The following is a 16,676-nucleotide window of genomic DNA, read 5'->3' as shown; positions in this document are numbered from 1 at the left end:
ATGTGGGCTATTTGAATTACATAAACACGATTCAACATTGGATTTGGGGGGGGGGGGTGGTAGTTTCCTGGCTGCTAATTCAAATACCACACGATGGATCGACTTAGACGTAGGGAATTTATTGGCCCACGGTTTTGAGGCTAGGGAACGTCCAAAATCAAGACGTCATCAAGGCAATGCTTTCTCCCAGCGGACTGTGGTGTTCTGTGGCTGGCTGCTGCTGATCCCTGGTCCTTGGCTGTCCCGGCACCTGGCAATGCACACGGCAGCCTCTCCTGGCTTCTCCCGTCTCTTCTGGTTCCCTTGATTTTCAGCTTCTGGCTGTTCCCCCTGCGTGGCTTTCTCTCTCTCTGTGGCCTTTCTATAAGGCCTTCAATAATAGGATTAAGATCCATCCTGATTCAACTGGGCCACACCTTAACTGAAGTATCTTGAAAAGATCTTATTCACAATGGGTCCATACCACAGGAATGGATTAAGTTTAAGAAATGTTTTCCTGAGATTCTTAGCTCAAAACCAGCACAGGCACTGACCAGAGTGGTGATGCTGTGGGGAACAGTAACTGCCCAGACCTAAGGTGGTTCAGTCAGGAGAAAGAGGATATAACTATTTGGACCCTTTCAGTGATAAAGCAGACAGAGCCCCGGGGTTTCACGCTCAGCTCAAGTCAATCCCAGGACGGACACTCAAGCAAAAGAGAGCCCCTGGTGCCTTCCTAATCTGCAGAACCTCATGAGAAGCCCCCAAAGTCTGCTGAGCCCTGCTGAAGATGAACATTCTATCTGAGAAATGAGGCTGGTTTTTTAGACACAACACATCTTTGCATAAAGATGCTCACAGCATCCTCCCCGGCTGTCACCAAAAGCGTGAACAGAATGTATACTCTGTGCTTCTGCAAAGGCCACAGGGGTGTGGGGCCTGGGTGTCTTCTCATGATATTTCTCCTTCAAAGATACACAGACATTTTTGCTGTGGCCCCAGGCTTCTGAGCCTCCGTGTCCCCAAGCACCGGCTCGGAGGTGAATGATTTCCACCGTGTCGAGGCGGAGGGAGACGATGGCAGAAATCAGTATTCTAGTCACTTTGGACAGATTTTCCATTTTTCTCCCAAAGGGTAGAAAAACCATTTTCTTGATTCTTAGAACCTTCCAGTCTGTCCTCCACCTGCAGACATATGACACAAAAGCTTCAGCCTGAGGGGAAACACAAGGGAAACCTAGTAAATGGAGCTAACAGTTTGAGACAAGAGCACAGATGTGGGAGGAAACCCAGGGAATTATCATTCCCCACGTGGTCTGCACGTGCGTCTCCCCACGGGGTCACAGGTTGGGAAACCAGGTAACTAAAGAGGTGAGGACTCACGGGCCAGTGCTTCAGCCACCGCCCAGCCAGCATCGCTGCCAGTTCCCTGGTCTTCGCCGAGCAGGCAGGAAGGATCCAGGGAGGGAAGGACGCATATGATTTGGAGACGTGGAAAAGAAGGGGGATAAAGCATTGGAGACACCAAGAAGAAACAGAGGGTGAAGGGCTCAATCCCACCCTATCCTATGTGGCATAGTCACTATTAAACAGAATTATTACTGAGCGAAAATTCATAGTGAAGGGACACAGGACACTAACAACGGTTTGGAGAAAAAACATTCTCCAGAGATGGCCTAATTTGGATTTTGCCTCTGATTTCTTGAAGGTGAGGAAATGTCATTCTTGCCCTGGGACATGGGCAGGCAGAGTCCCCTCCCTGCTTTTTCCTGCGAAGTCGGGACTTCCCTGGAATCAGAGAGCAGAGCCCTGAGGTGGACAGCCAGCCACAGGAGAGACATCAAGTTCCCAGGTTTTCAGGCCCAGAGTCTCCTGACAGAGAGAGAGGGAAAGAAGGCTCCAAACAGGCTGTGAGGGGCACGGGGGTGTGCCAGTGAGGGGTGGGGGGGTGAGGGGTGCGTGGGGGGGGGTGGGGGAGTGAGGGGGTGTGTGGGAGGGGTGGGGGGGGTGCAGGGGTGCCTGTGAGGGGTGGGGGGAGTGAGGGGGTGCATGGCAGGGCTGGGGGGAGTGAGGGGGTGGTGGGAGGGGTTGGGGGGGTAGTGAAGGGGTGGGCGGGAGGTGTGGGGGGGAGTGAGGGGGTGCGTGGGAGGGGTGGGGGAGTGAGGGAAGTTGTCCACTCCTCTTCCCACAACTTAAGGACCAATTCATTTACTAGGGAGGGGCAGGGAGTTCATTTGAAAGACTCAGGGAGGGGCTGTTTCCTTGGATCTGAGATTTATCTTTTGTTTTTATTACCCTTTCCTCCTCTTCGTGACTGAATCTGAGCCGCTTCCGATCTGTACCAGGAGGAAATGTGCTGTGTAAGTGGATTCATAATTAGACGCAGGTAATTTGTTCTTTAATAATCAGAGTGTTTCTCCCGCCAGCCCACTAAACCGCCCCCTCCAGCTTCCCTGGATCTATTTTCATCCGGTCCTCTCCCCGGTGGGGAGTCCTTCCAGGGGCTGAGCTGGTTTGTCATCTTTTCCCTTTCTTTCCAAATGGCCCTAGTGGGACCCGAGTTCCTCTGCTGTGGTTCAGGGTAGGGTTCTAAGCAAGGGCTCTAAGGAGCCAGAGAAGCAGATTCGGAGAAAATTCGCCATTTTGGGAGCTTGGACAGTGAAAAAAACCCAGCCACCTGTCCCAGACGGAAAGCCTGAGTCTGCCCTTCCGTCATGCAGACCCCAGCCCTGACCCACCCACCGCCGCATGGTCAGAGGAGGGACCCTCTCCCCAAAGTCAAACATGGCAGGAGCTTCTCTTCCACCCTGCTGTCCTCTCACGTGGGCGCAGAGAGGATGGAAAATTGTCCTTCATGGTGTTTGCCGTTACTGTCCAGGTCATTGTGCATCAGGCCAATGACCCCAGGCCCCAGGACTGCCCCCCGCCCTCATGTCCTGGCCCTACTGTCCAGCCAGGGGGAGGCTCTGGGAGGCGGGAGGGGGGTGGGGGCAGTGAGACGGATGAGGCTCCAAAGAAACAAAGACTCAGAGAGGGGAGAGAAATAAAAAAGCAAATTACTTCGGCTGTTTAGCTCTATATTGTGTAGTGTGTTTTTTTTGTTTTTTTATTTTTTAATTATTATTCTCATTACAAAAGTATATCGGGTCACTGGAGAAATTTTCAAAAACCTAGGCACTCAGAAAGAAGAAAATATGAAACACCCTGACTCCCACCACCCAGAGATAATTATGAGGGAGTATTTACACGTGGTTTTCTTTGTATATGGCAACACACAGATGTCAGGACCCCCCACCACACATTCCGCTGAGGTGGTAGAAATCTAAAGTCAGCCACTGCAGAGCCCCAGCCCCACTTCCTTGGCACTGCACCAGATTCTGCTTCCCCGATGCCAGGTCCCAAGGCACTCTCTGTGCTGGCATCCACTGACCTGCTACACAGACCCTGTTCCCATCAGAAAATACCCCAGAATGCCCCTGTGCCACTTTTTATGTATTATGCCCCTGAGAAAAAGCCATGTTCTTTGATGCGATCTTGTAGGGCAGATGTATCAGTGTTGATTAGGTTGGAACCTATTGGTTCAGTGTTTCCATGGAGATATGACTCAATCAACTGTGGGCGAGACCTTTCATTGGATTATTTCCATGGATGTGTTGCCCCACCCATTCAAGGTGGATCTTTATTGGATCACTGGAGTACTTTAAAAAGAGCCACATAGTCCCAGACTCTGAGCAGTTGTGAATGACATTTTAGAGAGCAACTGAGAGTGACATTTTGAAGAGGAGCTGTGGCTAAGAAAGGACAAAACGCCCCAAGAGCAACACTTTGGAGAACACCATTTTGAAATGCAAGCTGGGAGCAAGCAGACGCCAGCCATGTGCCTTCCCAGCTAACAGAGGTTTTCTGATGCCAATGGCCTTTCTCCAGTGAAGGTTCCCTATTGTTCATGACTTACCTTGGACACTTAATGGACTTAAGACTGTAACTCTGTAACCTTTATAAAAGCCAATCCATTTCTGGTATTTTGCATAATGGGTGGCATTAGCAAACTGGAACAGCCCCCTGCCACTTTCATGCCCTTCCCAAGGCACGGACTCAGAAGCCCTTCTTCAGTCTCTAAACCACACTGGCCCCTCAGCACTTCCACGCGTGCCAAGCTGAGTTTGCAGGAATTATCCTATCATCCCACATCCTATGGTGCTGGGGGAGCCATTGCCACTCTGAGGGCATCCCCCTCCCTAGGGCTCTACTTAAGAAAGGTCTTTGTAATCCTCAAAACTACGTGGTTTTCTCGCATCCCTCCCAAGGCAGGGAGAGTCCCCTCTGTCCCCTCATAGGGACCACAGCATCTAAGGTCCTTTGTCTCTCCACTAACCTTCCCTTCTCCCCTCCCACTCCACCCTGCCCCAAGGTCCAAGAGCACATCTAATGTCAGCCTTGGGAAAATCCCCTCTCACCCAGGGCCCCCACTCAAAGTGGAGAGGGATGTGCACTGCTCAGAGGTGCCTGCCCTCATGCATCCTAGATGGTTCCAAGCCTTAGACTGAGGCCAGAATTTTGAAACTCAAAGGCTGATGCTTTGACTCTTGTTAATTGAGTTCTTCAATGTCGTCCCTTCCCTGAGACAATCTGGCTGCCATTTGCCTGCAAGGAAGGATCCCAAGTGCCAGGAAATACAGACGGTGCTTTGGTTAATACACAGTAATGTCCCTCTCTCTCTCTGTCTCTCTCTCTGTCTCTCTCTCTCTCTCTCTCACACACACGCGCACACACACACACACATGCATGCACACACATTGTCATAGCTACAAATATTGGAAACGAATCGTTGGCATTGGGGCCAGGATTTAATTTTTAAAAAAGCTCCCCGGGTGCTTCAGAAGGTTTTGGGGGAGAGCAGGTGCGTGCAGAGAAGCTGAGGCCCTAGAGAACGGTGCCCCACCACCCTTCAGCTCCCGCTGGGCAACGGCACGGGACACTTTTTCTTCCTGGATGGGTGTATTCAGGGCCAGGAGGCCCGGGCTGGATGGTGGATTGTCATATCTTGAAATGCCCTTAACGTCCCCAAGCATTATCTTGCTTTCTGTATTTGGTTCCAGTCGACAGGCTGAGAAAATCGGCTCCCTGGTGAGGAGGCCCAGCACCGTTTCTGGGGGAGTGTCATCGTAAAGGGCTGCTCTCACTCTGAGTCAAGTCGTCCTGCCCACTTCATCCCTGACTCCCCGAGAAGAGCCCTGCAGGGGCCCCTCCCCAGGTCAGGGCTGGGAGACGCCCCTTCCCCAGCAGTCCCAGGGGGCAAGGAACACATGCACCTCCCCAGAGGAAACCTTCCCGGATGGAGACAACCCAATCCCGGACCTCGGGGTCCAAGGGAGGAGCAGGTCGTCTGTCTGTTGCCTCGGTGTAAAATGGCAATGCTAATGTAGTTTCCAATTTAGGTTTTAAAATGTCATGTAAAGGACAGCTTCAGTTCTCTCACTTAAAACTTTTTAAAAATAATCACATTTCCTCATGAATCAAGTCATGGACATATTTTCCTTCCCTCCCTATCAAGGACTGACAGAGCGGAAAGGATATTCTTTCTCAGATTTTTTGGTGACTAATGGGCTGCCTCTTTGGTCAGGGGCCTGTCTCCATCCCTGCCCGGGCCTTCAGGAAACCACCCTGACCCAGCCAGGTGCAGAAGGACCAGGGACGAGAGACGTCCTCCAGGTCCTCTAGGCCACGGCGAAGGGGAAGGCTTGCAGCAGGGGGCGGTTGGCTCTAGGGAGGGATGATCTGAATTTAAGGGAATTGGAATCCCTAGGAGTTAATGGAAGAGAAACCAAGTTTTTGTTTTTGTTTTTGTTTTTTTTTAACCTTTGGGAGAAAAACAAACAAAAATTCAAATATAATTTCAAATTCTGAAGGAATATGCTCCCAAATTTTGTAAATTTGGATTTTCTTCTTCTTTCTATTCAAAGATGGAAATCCTTTATATTTTAAGTGGGAGTGGGAGTGGGGGAGACATGAAGAGCAAGTATTTTCAAAAGGATGTCTCTGCTATCCCACTAACTTGGGAGGTGACCTCAGGATTTGTGCCCATGAAGCCAGGGTCTGCAAGAAGTCAGGACAGCTGCCAGGCACTCCAGAGAGAAGGAGGACAAGGCCCTTCTCTAGAGAGACAGGTATATAAGCTTGGCCAGGTCTTTGGGAGGAGTAGGATGGGTAGGGAGGGAGGTCTGTCCTTGCAGGGCCAGGACTAATCCCCTGAGAAGGAAAACAGGCCTCTAACTACCAGCCCAGGACCTCAGCTCAGGAGCAGACTCTGGTGGCAGAGAGCTCAAGCCTGCACTTCCTACAGCTCCCACCAACTGGCAGAGAGCTGATTATGGAGGAGACAGAAAAAAGGATGTACAGATGGACAGGAGCTGGTAACACCCCTTCATGCAGATTCCCAATCCTAGAGCTTCTTGCCAACTTGGACCAAGCCTTTCTGGCCAGTACTGCCCTTGGCCGTGGTGGGATGACAGGTCTACTGGGCCATTCCCCTGCTTCCCGGCAGGCTTGCTCCAGAACCCTACAAAGGTGGAGCCAGCTGGCCCTTCCCGGTCCTCCCACTGCCCCTCCTGTTCTCCACCCCTCACACAGCAGTTGGAAGCAGGACCAGGCCCTCAGTTTGTCTGTTCTTAAAAACCCCCAGACATGCAGATCTGAGTCTGCAAACAAGGAAATGACATCTTCCCACCCACTCAGACATGCTGGAGCCAAGACTCAACATCTCACTCTTAAAGATCCCAACTGTATCATGTTTATTGACCCTTGGTGGGGCCATTGTAGGGTCTTCTTTACCCATGTCTATATTTTCCCAGTTTTCAATAATGATCAAATATTATTTTATAACTAGGATGAGAAAAACAGGGAGGAAATAGTTTTTATTTGAAAAATGTCAGTGGGGAACCATTGAGTGGTTGACTCAGGCCATGACCTGAAGATAACTTGGGGTCACTCTGGCAGGTGAATGCATCTGGGGTGGACCTAAGTGGGTTCACCGTGAAGCCAATGAAGCTGAAGCCTCAGGGCCCAGCTCATGTTCACATGGTCATGAGTTTCTGTAAAATTTGCCAAAGTAAGGCATTTTAACCACGATCAGGTAAGAGCACCTTCTCATCCACTATGTCTTCCTCTCTGCCACACCTTTCCTCATGTCAGATGGTGCTAAAGAGCCCGGGAGCATTTTGGGGATCCAGCAGAAGGAGGTTGAGTTGGAGGTGCATTTGGTTTGAGTGTTTGTGGACATAATCATGTGGCTTTCAGTTATTACTGTTCAGGTACTGGTAGTGCCTTCCAGGAACACTCCCACCAGCTCATGGCATCAGCACACAAGGCATAGGCCTGGAGGGAACCCAGTCGGAAGGTGTCCTCAAACCCCTGTCACCAGAGCAAAGCGGGTATGGAAAGGAACTGAGATGTGAAAGAAAGGAGCCAGAAGCCAATGTGTGTTACTTTTATGTAGTTTGGTTCTTTGCCAGCTTTTGAAACGTTGTTGTTTATTTTGATTCTGGTTTTCAGTCTAAATAAATACTCTCTTTAAAACCCAATTTTGTGGTCTTATTCTCAGAGAGAGTTCCTAAAATGTATCAGCTTTAGGCTCCACAAAACCTGAATCTATCCCTAGGAAGGACTTCTGGGGCTGTGTGTGTGTGTGTGTGTGTGTGTGTCTGTGTGTGTGTGTCTGTGTGTGTGCAACGACAAAGGGACAGTGAAGGGCAGGAGCTGCTGTGGCCTCAGTGTCCGGCCTGGGCAACAGCAAATCCTTTGGAAATACTGATGGCAAGGAGAGAGAGAAGGTCCAGTCAGGACACACAGCCCAGGACACACATGGACCTTACCCAGCCAACCAACCACAGAAATGAGGCACTGGCAGGAAGCAGGGTTCTGGATGAGACCCTGGGCTCTGCTGACCTCAGCCTCAGACTCAGAGGCCAAAACCCAAATAAAAAGGCCATGATTCTCACACGTGGAAGAGTCTGAATCTGAGGCACACGGCCAAAACCAGCAGCACATAGCTGTAGATTGCCTGGGTCTCACCCACCCAGGGAGAGAGGCCCCAAAGAGGGGTTAGCCCAGGGCAGGGGCTGGGAGAGGGGGTTTCTGAGGATAGGGGAGTCTTGCTGGGGCTTCAACCCCGGGCATGTGCCCCTTCCTCCAGGACTCATCAACCCCTCAGCAAAGGGTCAGCAGCGCCAGCCTCACAGAGGAAATGTTACTCTACTCTTGACCACCGAGCCCAGCACGGCCCCCAGCTTCATGCATTCTGCGGGACAGGGGGTTCTTCTGACAGGCGCCTTTTGCTTAGGACTCTCTGTTGGCCCGATGAGACTTTTAAAATCTGAACCTCTTCCTAGCAAGTCCTTCCTTCACACTCTGCTTTCACAGGGGTCAGACCTGCATCATGAGCTGAAGGCTCTCCCGGCTTACTGCTGTCCCTTCACTCCTCGTCCATCACAGTCATCTCCCCCAGTAAATCCCTTGCACATGCTTCTCAGAGTACCCAACGTCACACAGCACCAAACTGGGTTTTTCTTCTTGCCATAATCAGAATAATTAAAAGAGTTTAAAAGGCGGTAACTTTCTTACTGTGTGAGTCAGTGATGTTTAATGCACATCCATGCAATACCTAAAGTAATACTGCATCCTACTTAAAGTATGCACACCAAAGTTTAGTAAACGTAAGCCTAGAGGAAAACAAACTCTTCCTGGGTGAGTTATTTTGCCCCTGACCTCACCACCAAGTCCCAGACCTTGCCGTGAAATAGCTCTCTATTGGTGCCTGTCTCCATTGCTGGGGCTGAGGCACCACCTCCAGCTTCCAGTTTCTCCCCAAGTATAAGTTCACAGGCCAAGAACCCCTACCCTGAAAGTGCAGGGACAGCAACCAGAGGACCCAGCCAAATGAGCCTGGCTACTGATCCCAGACAGCCAGTCCCGCTCCCAGTCCTCCCGGCTCCTTTTGGCATATGCTGGCTCTATCCCAGCTTCAGGCTAATTCCCAATCCTTGGCCAGAGAGCTGGCCTGCTCCTAAGCATGCAGTGAACCCACTCATGACTCCACCCCAACACCCCTGGTCAGGCCTAGGCAGCAAGAGGGGTGCAGTTTCACCATTGTGCAAACCTCCATCTCTCCCAGAGAAGGCTGGTGGTCTGGCCAAGGAGGGTGATGAATCAGTCTGCCATTAGTCCCAGGAGCTTGGAAGCCTTGTGTCGCTGTGGTCCCCTTAGCTAGGAGCCATATAGCTAAAGGGACCTAGCAAGGCAGGTGAGGTCTGATGTCACTGGGACAAAGAAGAAGGCTGTTGATGCCCTAACAGTGAGTGGTGAGACATCATCCAAGAAAATGGCCCATCCACAGTCATCCTGTCACCAAGTCAGAGCCAACACCCATGGCCTCCAGGTCCAGGTGTGTACCCCTATCTGGTATCTTCTGTCCCCAGCCCCAGGCAGTCCCATGAATCATGAGACTGACTGTTTTTATCCCGCGACCTGATCCAGACAGGAGACAAAGAGGCCCATGAGATCAAAGGACAGAGCCAGGAGATGCCCTTTCTGGGCTAAGAGCCTATGCTCTTTTTTGAGCTCCCTCCCTCCCTTCCCTTCATCACATCCCACCCTTCCTCCAGCTATCCCACGCCGCAGACACAACCACCTTGCGAAAGCCCTGGCATGATCATTCCTCACACCCACTGCTGTCCCATTTCCTTTTGGAAAATTATTTAATTTCAGAGCCTGGGCTTGTCCCACTTGTTATTTCGGACATTTTGTGTGTGTTTGTTTTAAGTTTTAGTCACACACCATACAATCCATCCTGTTATTTAGTTCTTAAAATGGCCCTTCTAAAATGCCACCTGAAGTCACCAACCAACACAGTTGCCAAAGACAAAGACCATATGTCAAAAAAAAAAAAAAAAAGGAAAAACCAAAGCCTGCAGGTCTGCATGTGAGTGCCAGAAAGGGCTTTCGTCACCCTTCACGGAGGAGAGGAGTTCAGTCCACAACACCTGAATGCCCACCCTCCCCTTGCTACACAGGGAAAACCTATTCCAGCAGCAACAAACTCCAACAATCTGAGAGCTACTTTTCACTCTTGATCTCCCTTCCCAGTCCCAGTGTGAGGCTGAGCAGCTTAATAATAATTCCCCGGGTGTGTGGAAGAAACAAAAATAGCTTCAGCAAGCACCAGAGGCTGCCGTGGCACCATTTATGAAATCCTGGGGCTCTAAAGTTCCCAATCTCCCAAGTTACCACTAAACAGACGCCAAATTGCTCTACTGTGGCAGGAAAAGCACCCTCCCTGGCCTCCCTCTGTCTCCCTGGAGATAGGCCAGCAGAGAAGGAACGTGTGTCATTCAGCGACCATGTAATGGGAAAGAGGCTGCTCTCGGGTCCTGCCTTGTGATCTGTGTCTGTCAAAGTCAACCTCCAAGCCCCTTTTTATAAACTTTTACAAGGATTTAAATGTATGGGCACATAAAGCTCCCTTAAAGGAAGTTCACTCTTGCTTGTATAAAAAGCTGTGTATACTTCAACTCTGAATTTACTCAGTATCAGCCTTGTTTAATTTCCTGCCTGGGGATGTTTGCGGAACGTGACTGCCCTTTTCGGGGCTCTGGATATCTTTCAGAAAAGAAACAGTGCCCTCCCCGTAGAACCAAAGGGCCCCCAAAAAAGGACAAGCTACCTCCTCCGACTTTACCAAAAGGAAAGGCAGTCTGACCACGAGCTCTTTGTTCAGTTTTGCAAACGAGAAAGGAGCTTAAGACTGAGTGAACAAGCACAGGATGGAGAATTTGAGGCCCAGCTGTACCATGAAGCAGCTGTGTGACCTTGGCAAGTGACACTACCTCTCTGGTTCCAGTTTCCTCCTTGGGAAAATGAGGGTGATTGTAGTGCCCATCTCACAGAGCAGTGAGGACCAAGCAGGTAATGCTGAAGAACAAGCCCAGTGCCCAGCTTAAGGTAAGACTTCCATGGATAGGGGCTGTGAAGATCATTTTCCCACTGGAGGTGGTTTGTTGTAGAGGTTTGGTATATAGACCTTGGAGCTAAAGAACCCAGGTTCAAGTTCCAGCCTCCCCACACATAGGCTTTGAAGCTCTGTATATGTTACCTAGTTTCTGCAAAACAGTGATTTCAAAAGAGCAGTGATTCAGGGGAAGGAATGAGCAAAGCCCTCCAACGGGCTGAAGGGAGCTCTTTTGCAGCAAACCCACCATTTTACAACCCCAAGGACTGAGCCCTATTCCAGAGTCCACCCAGGAACTCTCACTTGAGCCAGAACGTGAAGCCCAGGCTTCCTGCCCCCGTCTGGGCTCTTAGCTGATCTCATAACCTGAGAGGAAGTAGGAAAAGCAAGGCCATATTATTCCCATACAAACCCTTGGAGGAAGTTCCAGGCCCAACCCCAGGCTAAGCTCCTCAACTACTGCATTCAAGCTTTACCAGGGCCCAGAAAGTGACTGACAGCAGGAGCTTCACCTGAATAATACTAACCATCCACACCCCACGCTGACCCTTTCCATGACTGAGGATAAGGGAGCCTGTCTGGTTTCATATAATGTTCCCTGAGTAAAATGCTGGCTGAGTAAAATGCTGTCTAAAATAGGTCAGGCCTTCAGAGGAAGGACCTCCCTGCCCTGGTCTGACAGCGCAAGGCTGTGGCTGCTTCTGCATCCCTGCTGGGTGGTTGCTGTCCTGTGCTAACACAGATAAGCCCTTGCGCCTCTCTGAGCCAATTTTCCATCTGGAAAACAAAGTGTTGGCCTAAGCAGCAGCCAAGACTGTGCCCGTTGGGGCCCAGTGAGCAGCTCCCCAGGACCAAAGAGAGCTCTGTCTGGGATAGGGACTGGGTAGCTAGGGCAGTGCTGAGGGCTGCAGGGTCCTGCCCTCCACCCCATAGACCCATCCATGGGACCAAGAGGGAAACACTGAGAGGCTCCTGTGAGCATTTCTGCACCTCATTCCAAAGTCACTCTGTACAGTCAGGCCTTGGTACCACAATTTCAGAGTCAGACAGAGAGCCCACAGAGGTGTCTGCTGGGCTGAGTAGGGATTGTGGGATTAGCTCTGGCTGAGGGGGGCCTTGCATGCCATGCTTGTTCCAGTTATGCCTGTGGCTGGGTGGGAGGTGCGGGGTGGGTAGCAAACTCTTCTTTTCACTGATTCATTCGGCCAGTGCTTACCAAGCTCTCACTATGGACTCCTCACCTTAATGGGGGAGAGAGGAAAGGAGGAGGGAGAGAGAGACAGAGGTGAATTTGTCCGATCCTGTGGGGGTCTCATTTAAATGACCAGGCAACAGAGCCCACACTAGGATGAAGGACTGAGGTGCCTAGGGTGCAAAATTGGAGGAGGCACTTACTCCTGACCCTTCACTTGTGTCGTCTGACAGTGAGTGCCTCCTTCAGTTTTGCTCCCTAGGCACCTCATTCGTTTCCCCCAAGCTCTAACCCTGCCAGGCTGGGACAGCCTGGGACAGTAAGCACCTCTTGGGGAGCAGTGCTGGGACTGCAGATTTCTATTCTAGTCCAGGGCCTGTGGAAGATCTCTCAGAGGAATGAGGAGTTTGGACTCCTGGAATAGGGACTCCTCCTCTGTCCAGCAGACCACCCACCCCTGTGGGGGCCACAGAGCCATTGCCACAGCTGCCAGGAGCAGGTGGGTCTTTGCCAGCATCACATCCTCCTCTAGTCCCTCTGTACCCAAGCAGAAGAGGCAGGAGACAGCTAAGGGAAGTAGGTCTTGGTGGGGGGAGCTCATTTGCCTCAGGACACAAGTAGAGAGCATGCCCAGCTCCACCTTAAAAGGCGCTTGCTTGTCTGGGAGGACTCCGCGTTTGCCCTGGCCTCTGGGGGAAACAGCATGCTGGCCTGAGCTATCCGGGGCCATTCCTGGGAGAGTGACTATCAGGCAGGAGAATGAAAGCAAGTATCCACGCGCGGCTGAGGCTGTCTCTGAGTCGATTTGCTGCCCACAACTCTCTGTTCAGAAGTCTGTAACCGTATCTCTTTGTCCGTCTGTCTTTCTGTGACCCCTAATTTTGTTTTTGTTTTTTTTTTTTTTCTTTCTCTCGGTATATCCTTCTGTCCGTGAGTGATGTGCGATCCGGCCCGGGGCAGTCGCGGTTGTGTCCTCTCTCGCCCTCATTGGTTCACAGACGCTCCCTGGGGGCAGCCGCCGCCAGTCCCGCCCTGCGCCTGGGACCTGAGAGCGCTCCCAGCAGCCTCAGACCTGTCTCCTGCTTGAGACAGGAGCGCAGCAGCCAGAGCAAGTGGGAACAGAACGCACACTGGGCGGCTTGAAAGGGACCGGAGGCTCCGGGACTGCTCCGAGACACAGCAGCGGCGGCGGAGGAGGAGGACGCGGAGGACTCCCCGGCCACCCGCCCTCGGTGGATTCTGCATCGCGGCCCTGAGGAGGGACCCCGATCTGCGGCCGCGCTCACCAGGCGCCTCTCGTCACCGCCGCAACCCAGAGGCTCCTGGAGCTTGCCCAAGCTGGGGATCCGAGCTGAGGCCGGCCGATTTCTGGCGACTACAAGAAACAGAGAAAACCTGAGGGTCGCGGGCGCGGAGCCGTGTAGCGCGGAGTCCTGGAGTCAGCCGCCCCGCGGAAACGGTAGCTGAGCGCGAAGGCGAGTGAATGGACGCGTCGCGGAGTCTCTGCGCGTCCAACTGACCCGAAGGCACCGACTCTGGGTCAGTTGCGCGCAGCAGGGCGGGAGGGGCGCGCCATGGAGGCTCCCGCGAGCGCGGACCCGCGCAAGGAGAAGTGAGGCTGTCCGGCCGGGGTCGTACCCACGGGCCATGTACGGCGACGTGTTCAACACAACGGGCGGCCCCGAGGCGGCGGTAGGCGGCGCGCTGGCCCCGGGAGCCACGGTCAAGGCAGAGGGCGCTTTGCCGCTAGAGCTGGCCACGGCGCGCGGTATGCGGGACGGCGCGGCCACAAAGCCCGACCTACCTACCTACCTGCTGCTCTTCTTCCTGCTGCTGCTCTCCGTGGCGCTCGTAGTCCTCTTCATCGGCTGCCAGCTGCGCCACTCGGCCTTCGCTGCGCTGCCCCACGACCGCTCTCTGCGCGACGCCCGTTCGCCCTGGAAGACTCGGCCGGTGTAGCGGCGGACTGAGCCGGGGCCGGCGGGCACCCTCTCCGGGCCTCGCCAAGACCAGCCGGTATGAGCCGAGCAGAGTGGGCCTGACGCTGGGGGGCGCTGGTCCCTGGGAAACTGCACCCTGACCTTTCCGACCTAGAGCTGCAACCCGGGCCCAAGAGGAGGCGGAAGCTTTAGGAGGCTGCGAGGGCCGCGATCCCAGTCCGCGGGGAGACCAAGGTTCTGATGCCCTTGTCGAGTCTTTATTCCCCTGGACAGCGGTCCAGCCGGGGGGCCTTCCTGGGAGGTTTCCTCGCCGCCTGCTGCCTTTCTTACTTTATAAGCTGTAGGGGGAGGTCCGGCCAGCGCACAACTTGCCGGGAGCTGCCTGTCTACTCTCTGGCTCAGTGGGCCGTCTCCCAGCAGCTGCTACCGCCTCTCATTCCCTGACACCGAAGATCCCACTAAGTTCTGGGCGTACTCAGCCGGACTTTGGAACGATAGCCCTCGGGGTCCGGGTCTCCCCAGGGAAGTGACGGAACACGGGGTTACAGTGGGTGCTACCCGGGTCCAAAGATCCAGTTCCCTCTGCGGGTACGGGTGGGGCGGGGGCAGTTAAGAGGTCCGGTATCTCCAGGGGCCGCATTTCTACAATAAACCCTCACCGAATTAAACCCACTGTGGAGAACGCTCTGATCGTTATTGCTGTACTTCATTAGAGGGGATAAGGGCGGTTCCTCTTGGCCCCGAGCATGCCGACCTACTCAGACCTTCAATCCCTCTAACCCCCGCGACCCCACCGGCCCTCGGCGCTGTGGGGGCACAGATCAGTTTGATGATTGAGAATTCCACACTGGCTTTTACCCAGGGTCTGTCAGATATTTGTTCTGGGAAGTTTTTCTCTAGGCAAGGTCTCAAGGGGAAATTGCTGCCTGAGGTGCTAAATAAATTCCTAGTAACAGCTCCACTGAGACCTCCCTACACGGTGGTTCCTTCCACCCGGCATCCTCTTTGCTCTCAGGGCTTGAGCCTCAGAAGAGCCACTGCTTGACCAGAACTGGCTGGTGAGAAGGGCCTGAGGGGTAAGCAGTGGGGGTAGCTGCTCAGAACTTCTTCCCAAAATAGGCAGCTCTTGAGCACCCATTGGGAAAGAAATGGATGAATAAACCTAGTTTTGGTGAAAGGATTTCAAAGAACCAGAGAGGGAATAGAAAGGCCATTTACAAAGTTAACCTAAATCCAGGAAATCTTCCTCCAGGGTTTAAAGTAGTTTCAAGAGTCACCTGGCTTAGTGGGGCACTAGATGTTAGAGGTTAGTCTAAAAAGGGACTTTACAGATTATCTAATCCAGTAGTTCTAAACCATTTGGGAGTCACTCCCACTTTGAGAAACTGAAGAACGGTCAAGACTTTTTCCTGGGTAAAATGCATATAGGCACACAATTCTGCAAACCATCTGCAAGGGTTGTCAGATCTTCTGAAACCTTAAGGACCCCAGAGGCTCGAGGTGAGGCTCGGGAGAGATTTGCCAGGGCTCCAGTCTCCACCCATGCCTCCGTGCCTCTCCCACCCTACTGGCACTTTTCCTCAGCCACTGCTCAAGATTCCCTCCTGGCTCCTATTCCATGAAGCTGTGGGGCTGACAGCATTTGACCTGAGAAGCTGTCCCTGGACTTGATGGTCCCTGGCCTTTAAGAACAAACCCCAGCCAGGCTCTAATGATGCAAATTTTATAACCTCACAGAACATTTTTAGCTTGGTCTTTAAAAGCCAAACCTCACCAGCCTGCAGTAACAATAACCCAGCTATCTGCACAAACCTTGGTTGCAGAGAGGGCTAGATGGGAATAAATGTGACAAGATGTGAGGGCCGCTAGTTGGCATGCTGAACCCACACACTGCTGCTATGGGGGAACCTTTAGCCTTGGTCTGGGAGTGGGGGGTGTTTGCAGGGTAGGAATGAGTATAGAGGCAGAGTATTCACCACATCTCCAAATGGCCTGAACTGAATGAAGGTAATGTGCAGAGCAGCTAGAAGTACAAGCTCTGGAGTCCGACTATCTGGATTTAAATCCCAGCTCCACCTCTCAATAGCTGTGTGATCTTGTACAAATTAATCTATCTGAGCCTCATCTGTTTATCTCTAAAATGTGATTTATATCACCTAGCTCTCCAGGGTTGAAAGTTATATAACCAATGTACCACGCTATCACAAAGCTTGCACACAGCAGGCACCCAAATATTAGTTATTATTATAACTGAGCTATGGACTTGGGCAGCATCTGTGGGCCCTCTACAGGAGCCACTGCTGATGGGAGAAGCTGACCAACAAACAGGACATACTCTCACTAGGGTTCCGGACTCTTATGTGATCACAAACAAATGCAAGGGCCAGCCTTGCAGGCAAGAGAGTGGATGATTAGCTTAGGGGTCACCTGAAGTTCCTGGGTAGGAGCTAGCTAGAGCTAAAATGATCCAGGAGGAGTTTGGAGTCCCTTAGAAAAATATAGGCCCCGTGCATCAAGGGGTCCAAGCCAAAAAGTGCTAAGACAGAGGCAGTTTAGAAGGCAT

General features: G+C 52.3%; 1 protein-coding gene across 1 annotated transcript; it reads left to right on the top strand.

Moving 5' to 3' along the window:
* Positions 1 to 13,276: 13,276 nt before the first annotated feature.
* On the top strand, positions 13,277 to 14,723 carry SMIM32 (small integral membrane protein 32). The gene has a single exon (XM_037802034.1). The coding sequence runs from the start codon at positions 13,821 to 13,823 to the stop codon at positions 14,130 to 14,132; it is 312 nt and encodes a 103-aa protein (XP_037657962.1). The 5' UTR covers positions 13,277 to 13,820; the 3' UTR covers positions 14,133 to 14,723.
* The last annotated feature ends 1,953 nt before the right edge of the window (positions 14,724 to 16,676 follow it).

This window comes from Choloepus didactylus, chromosome 13 (genome assembly GCF_015220235.1).
Source record: "Choloepus didactylus isolate mChoDid1 chromosome 13, mChoDid1.pri, whole genome shotgun sequence".
NCBI lineage: Eukaryota > Metazoa > Chordata > Mammalia > Pilosa > Megalonychidae > Choloepus > Choloepus didactylus.
The sequence above is the reverse complement of the archived record's forward strand: the minus strand, read 5'-3'. Positions and strand labels throughout refer to the sequence as shown.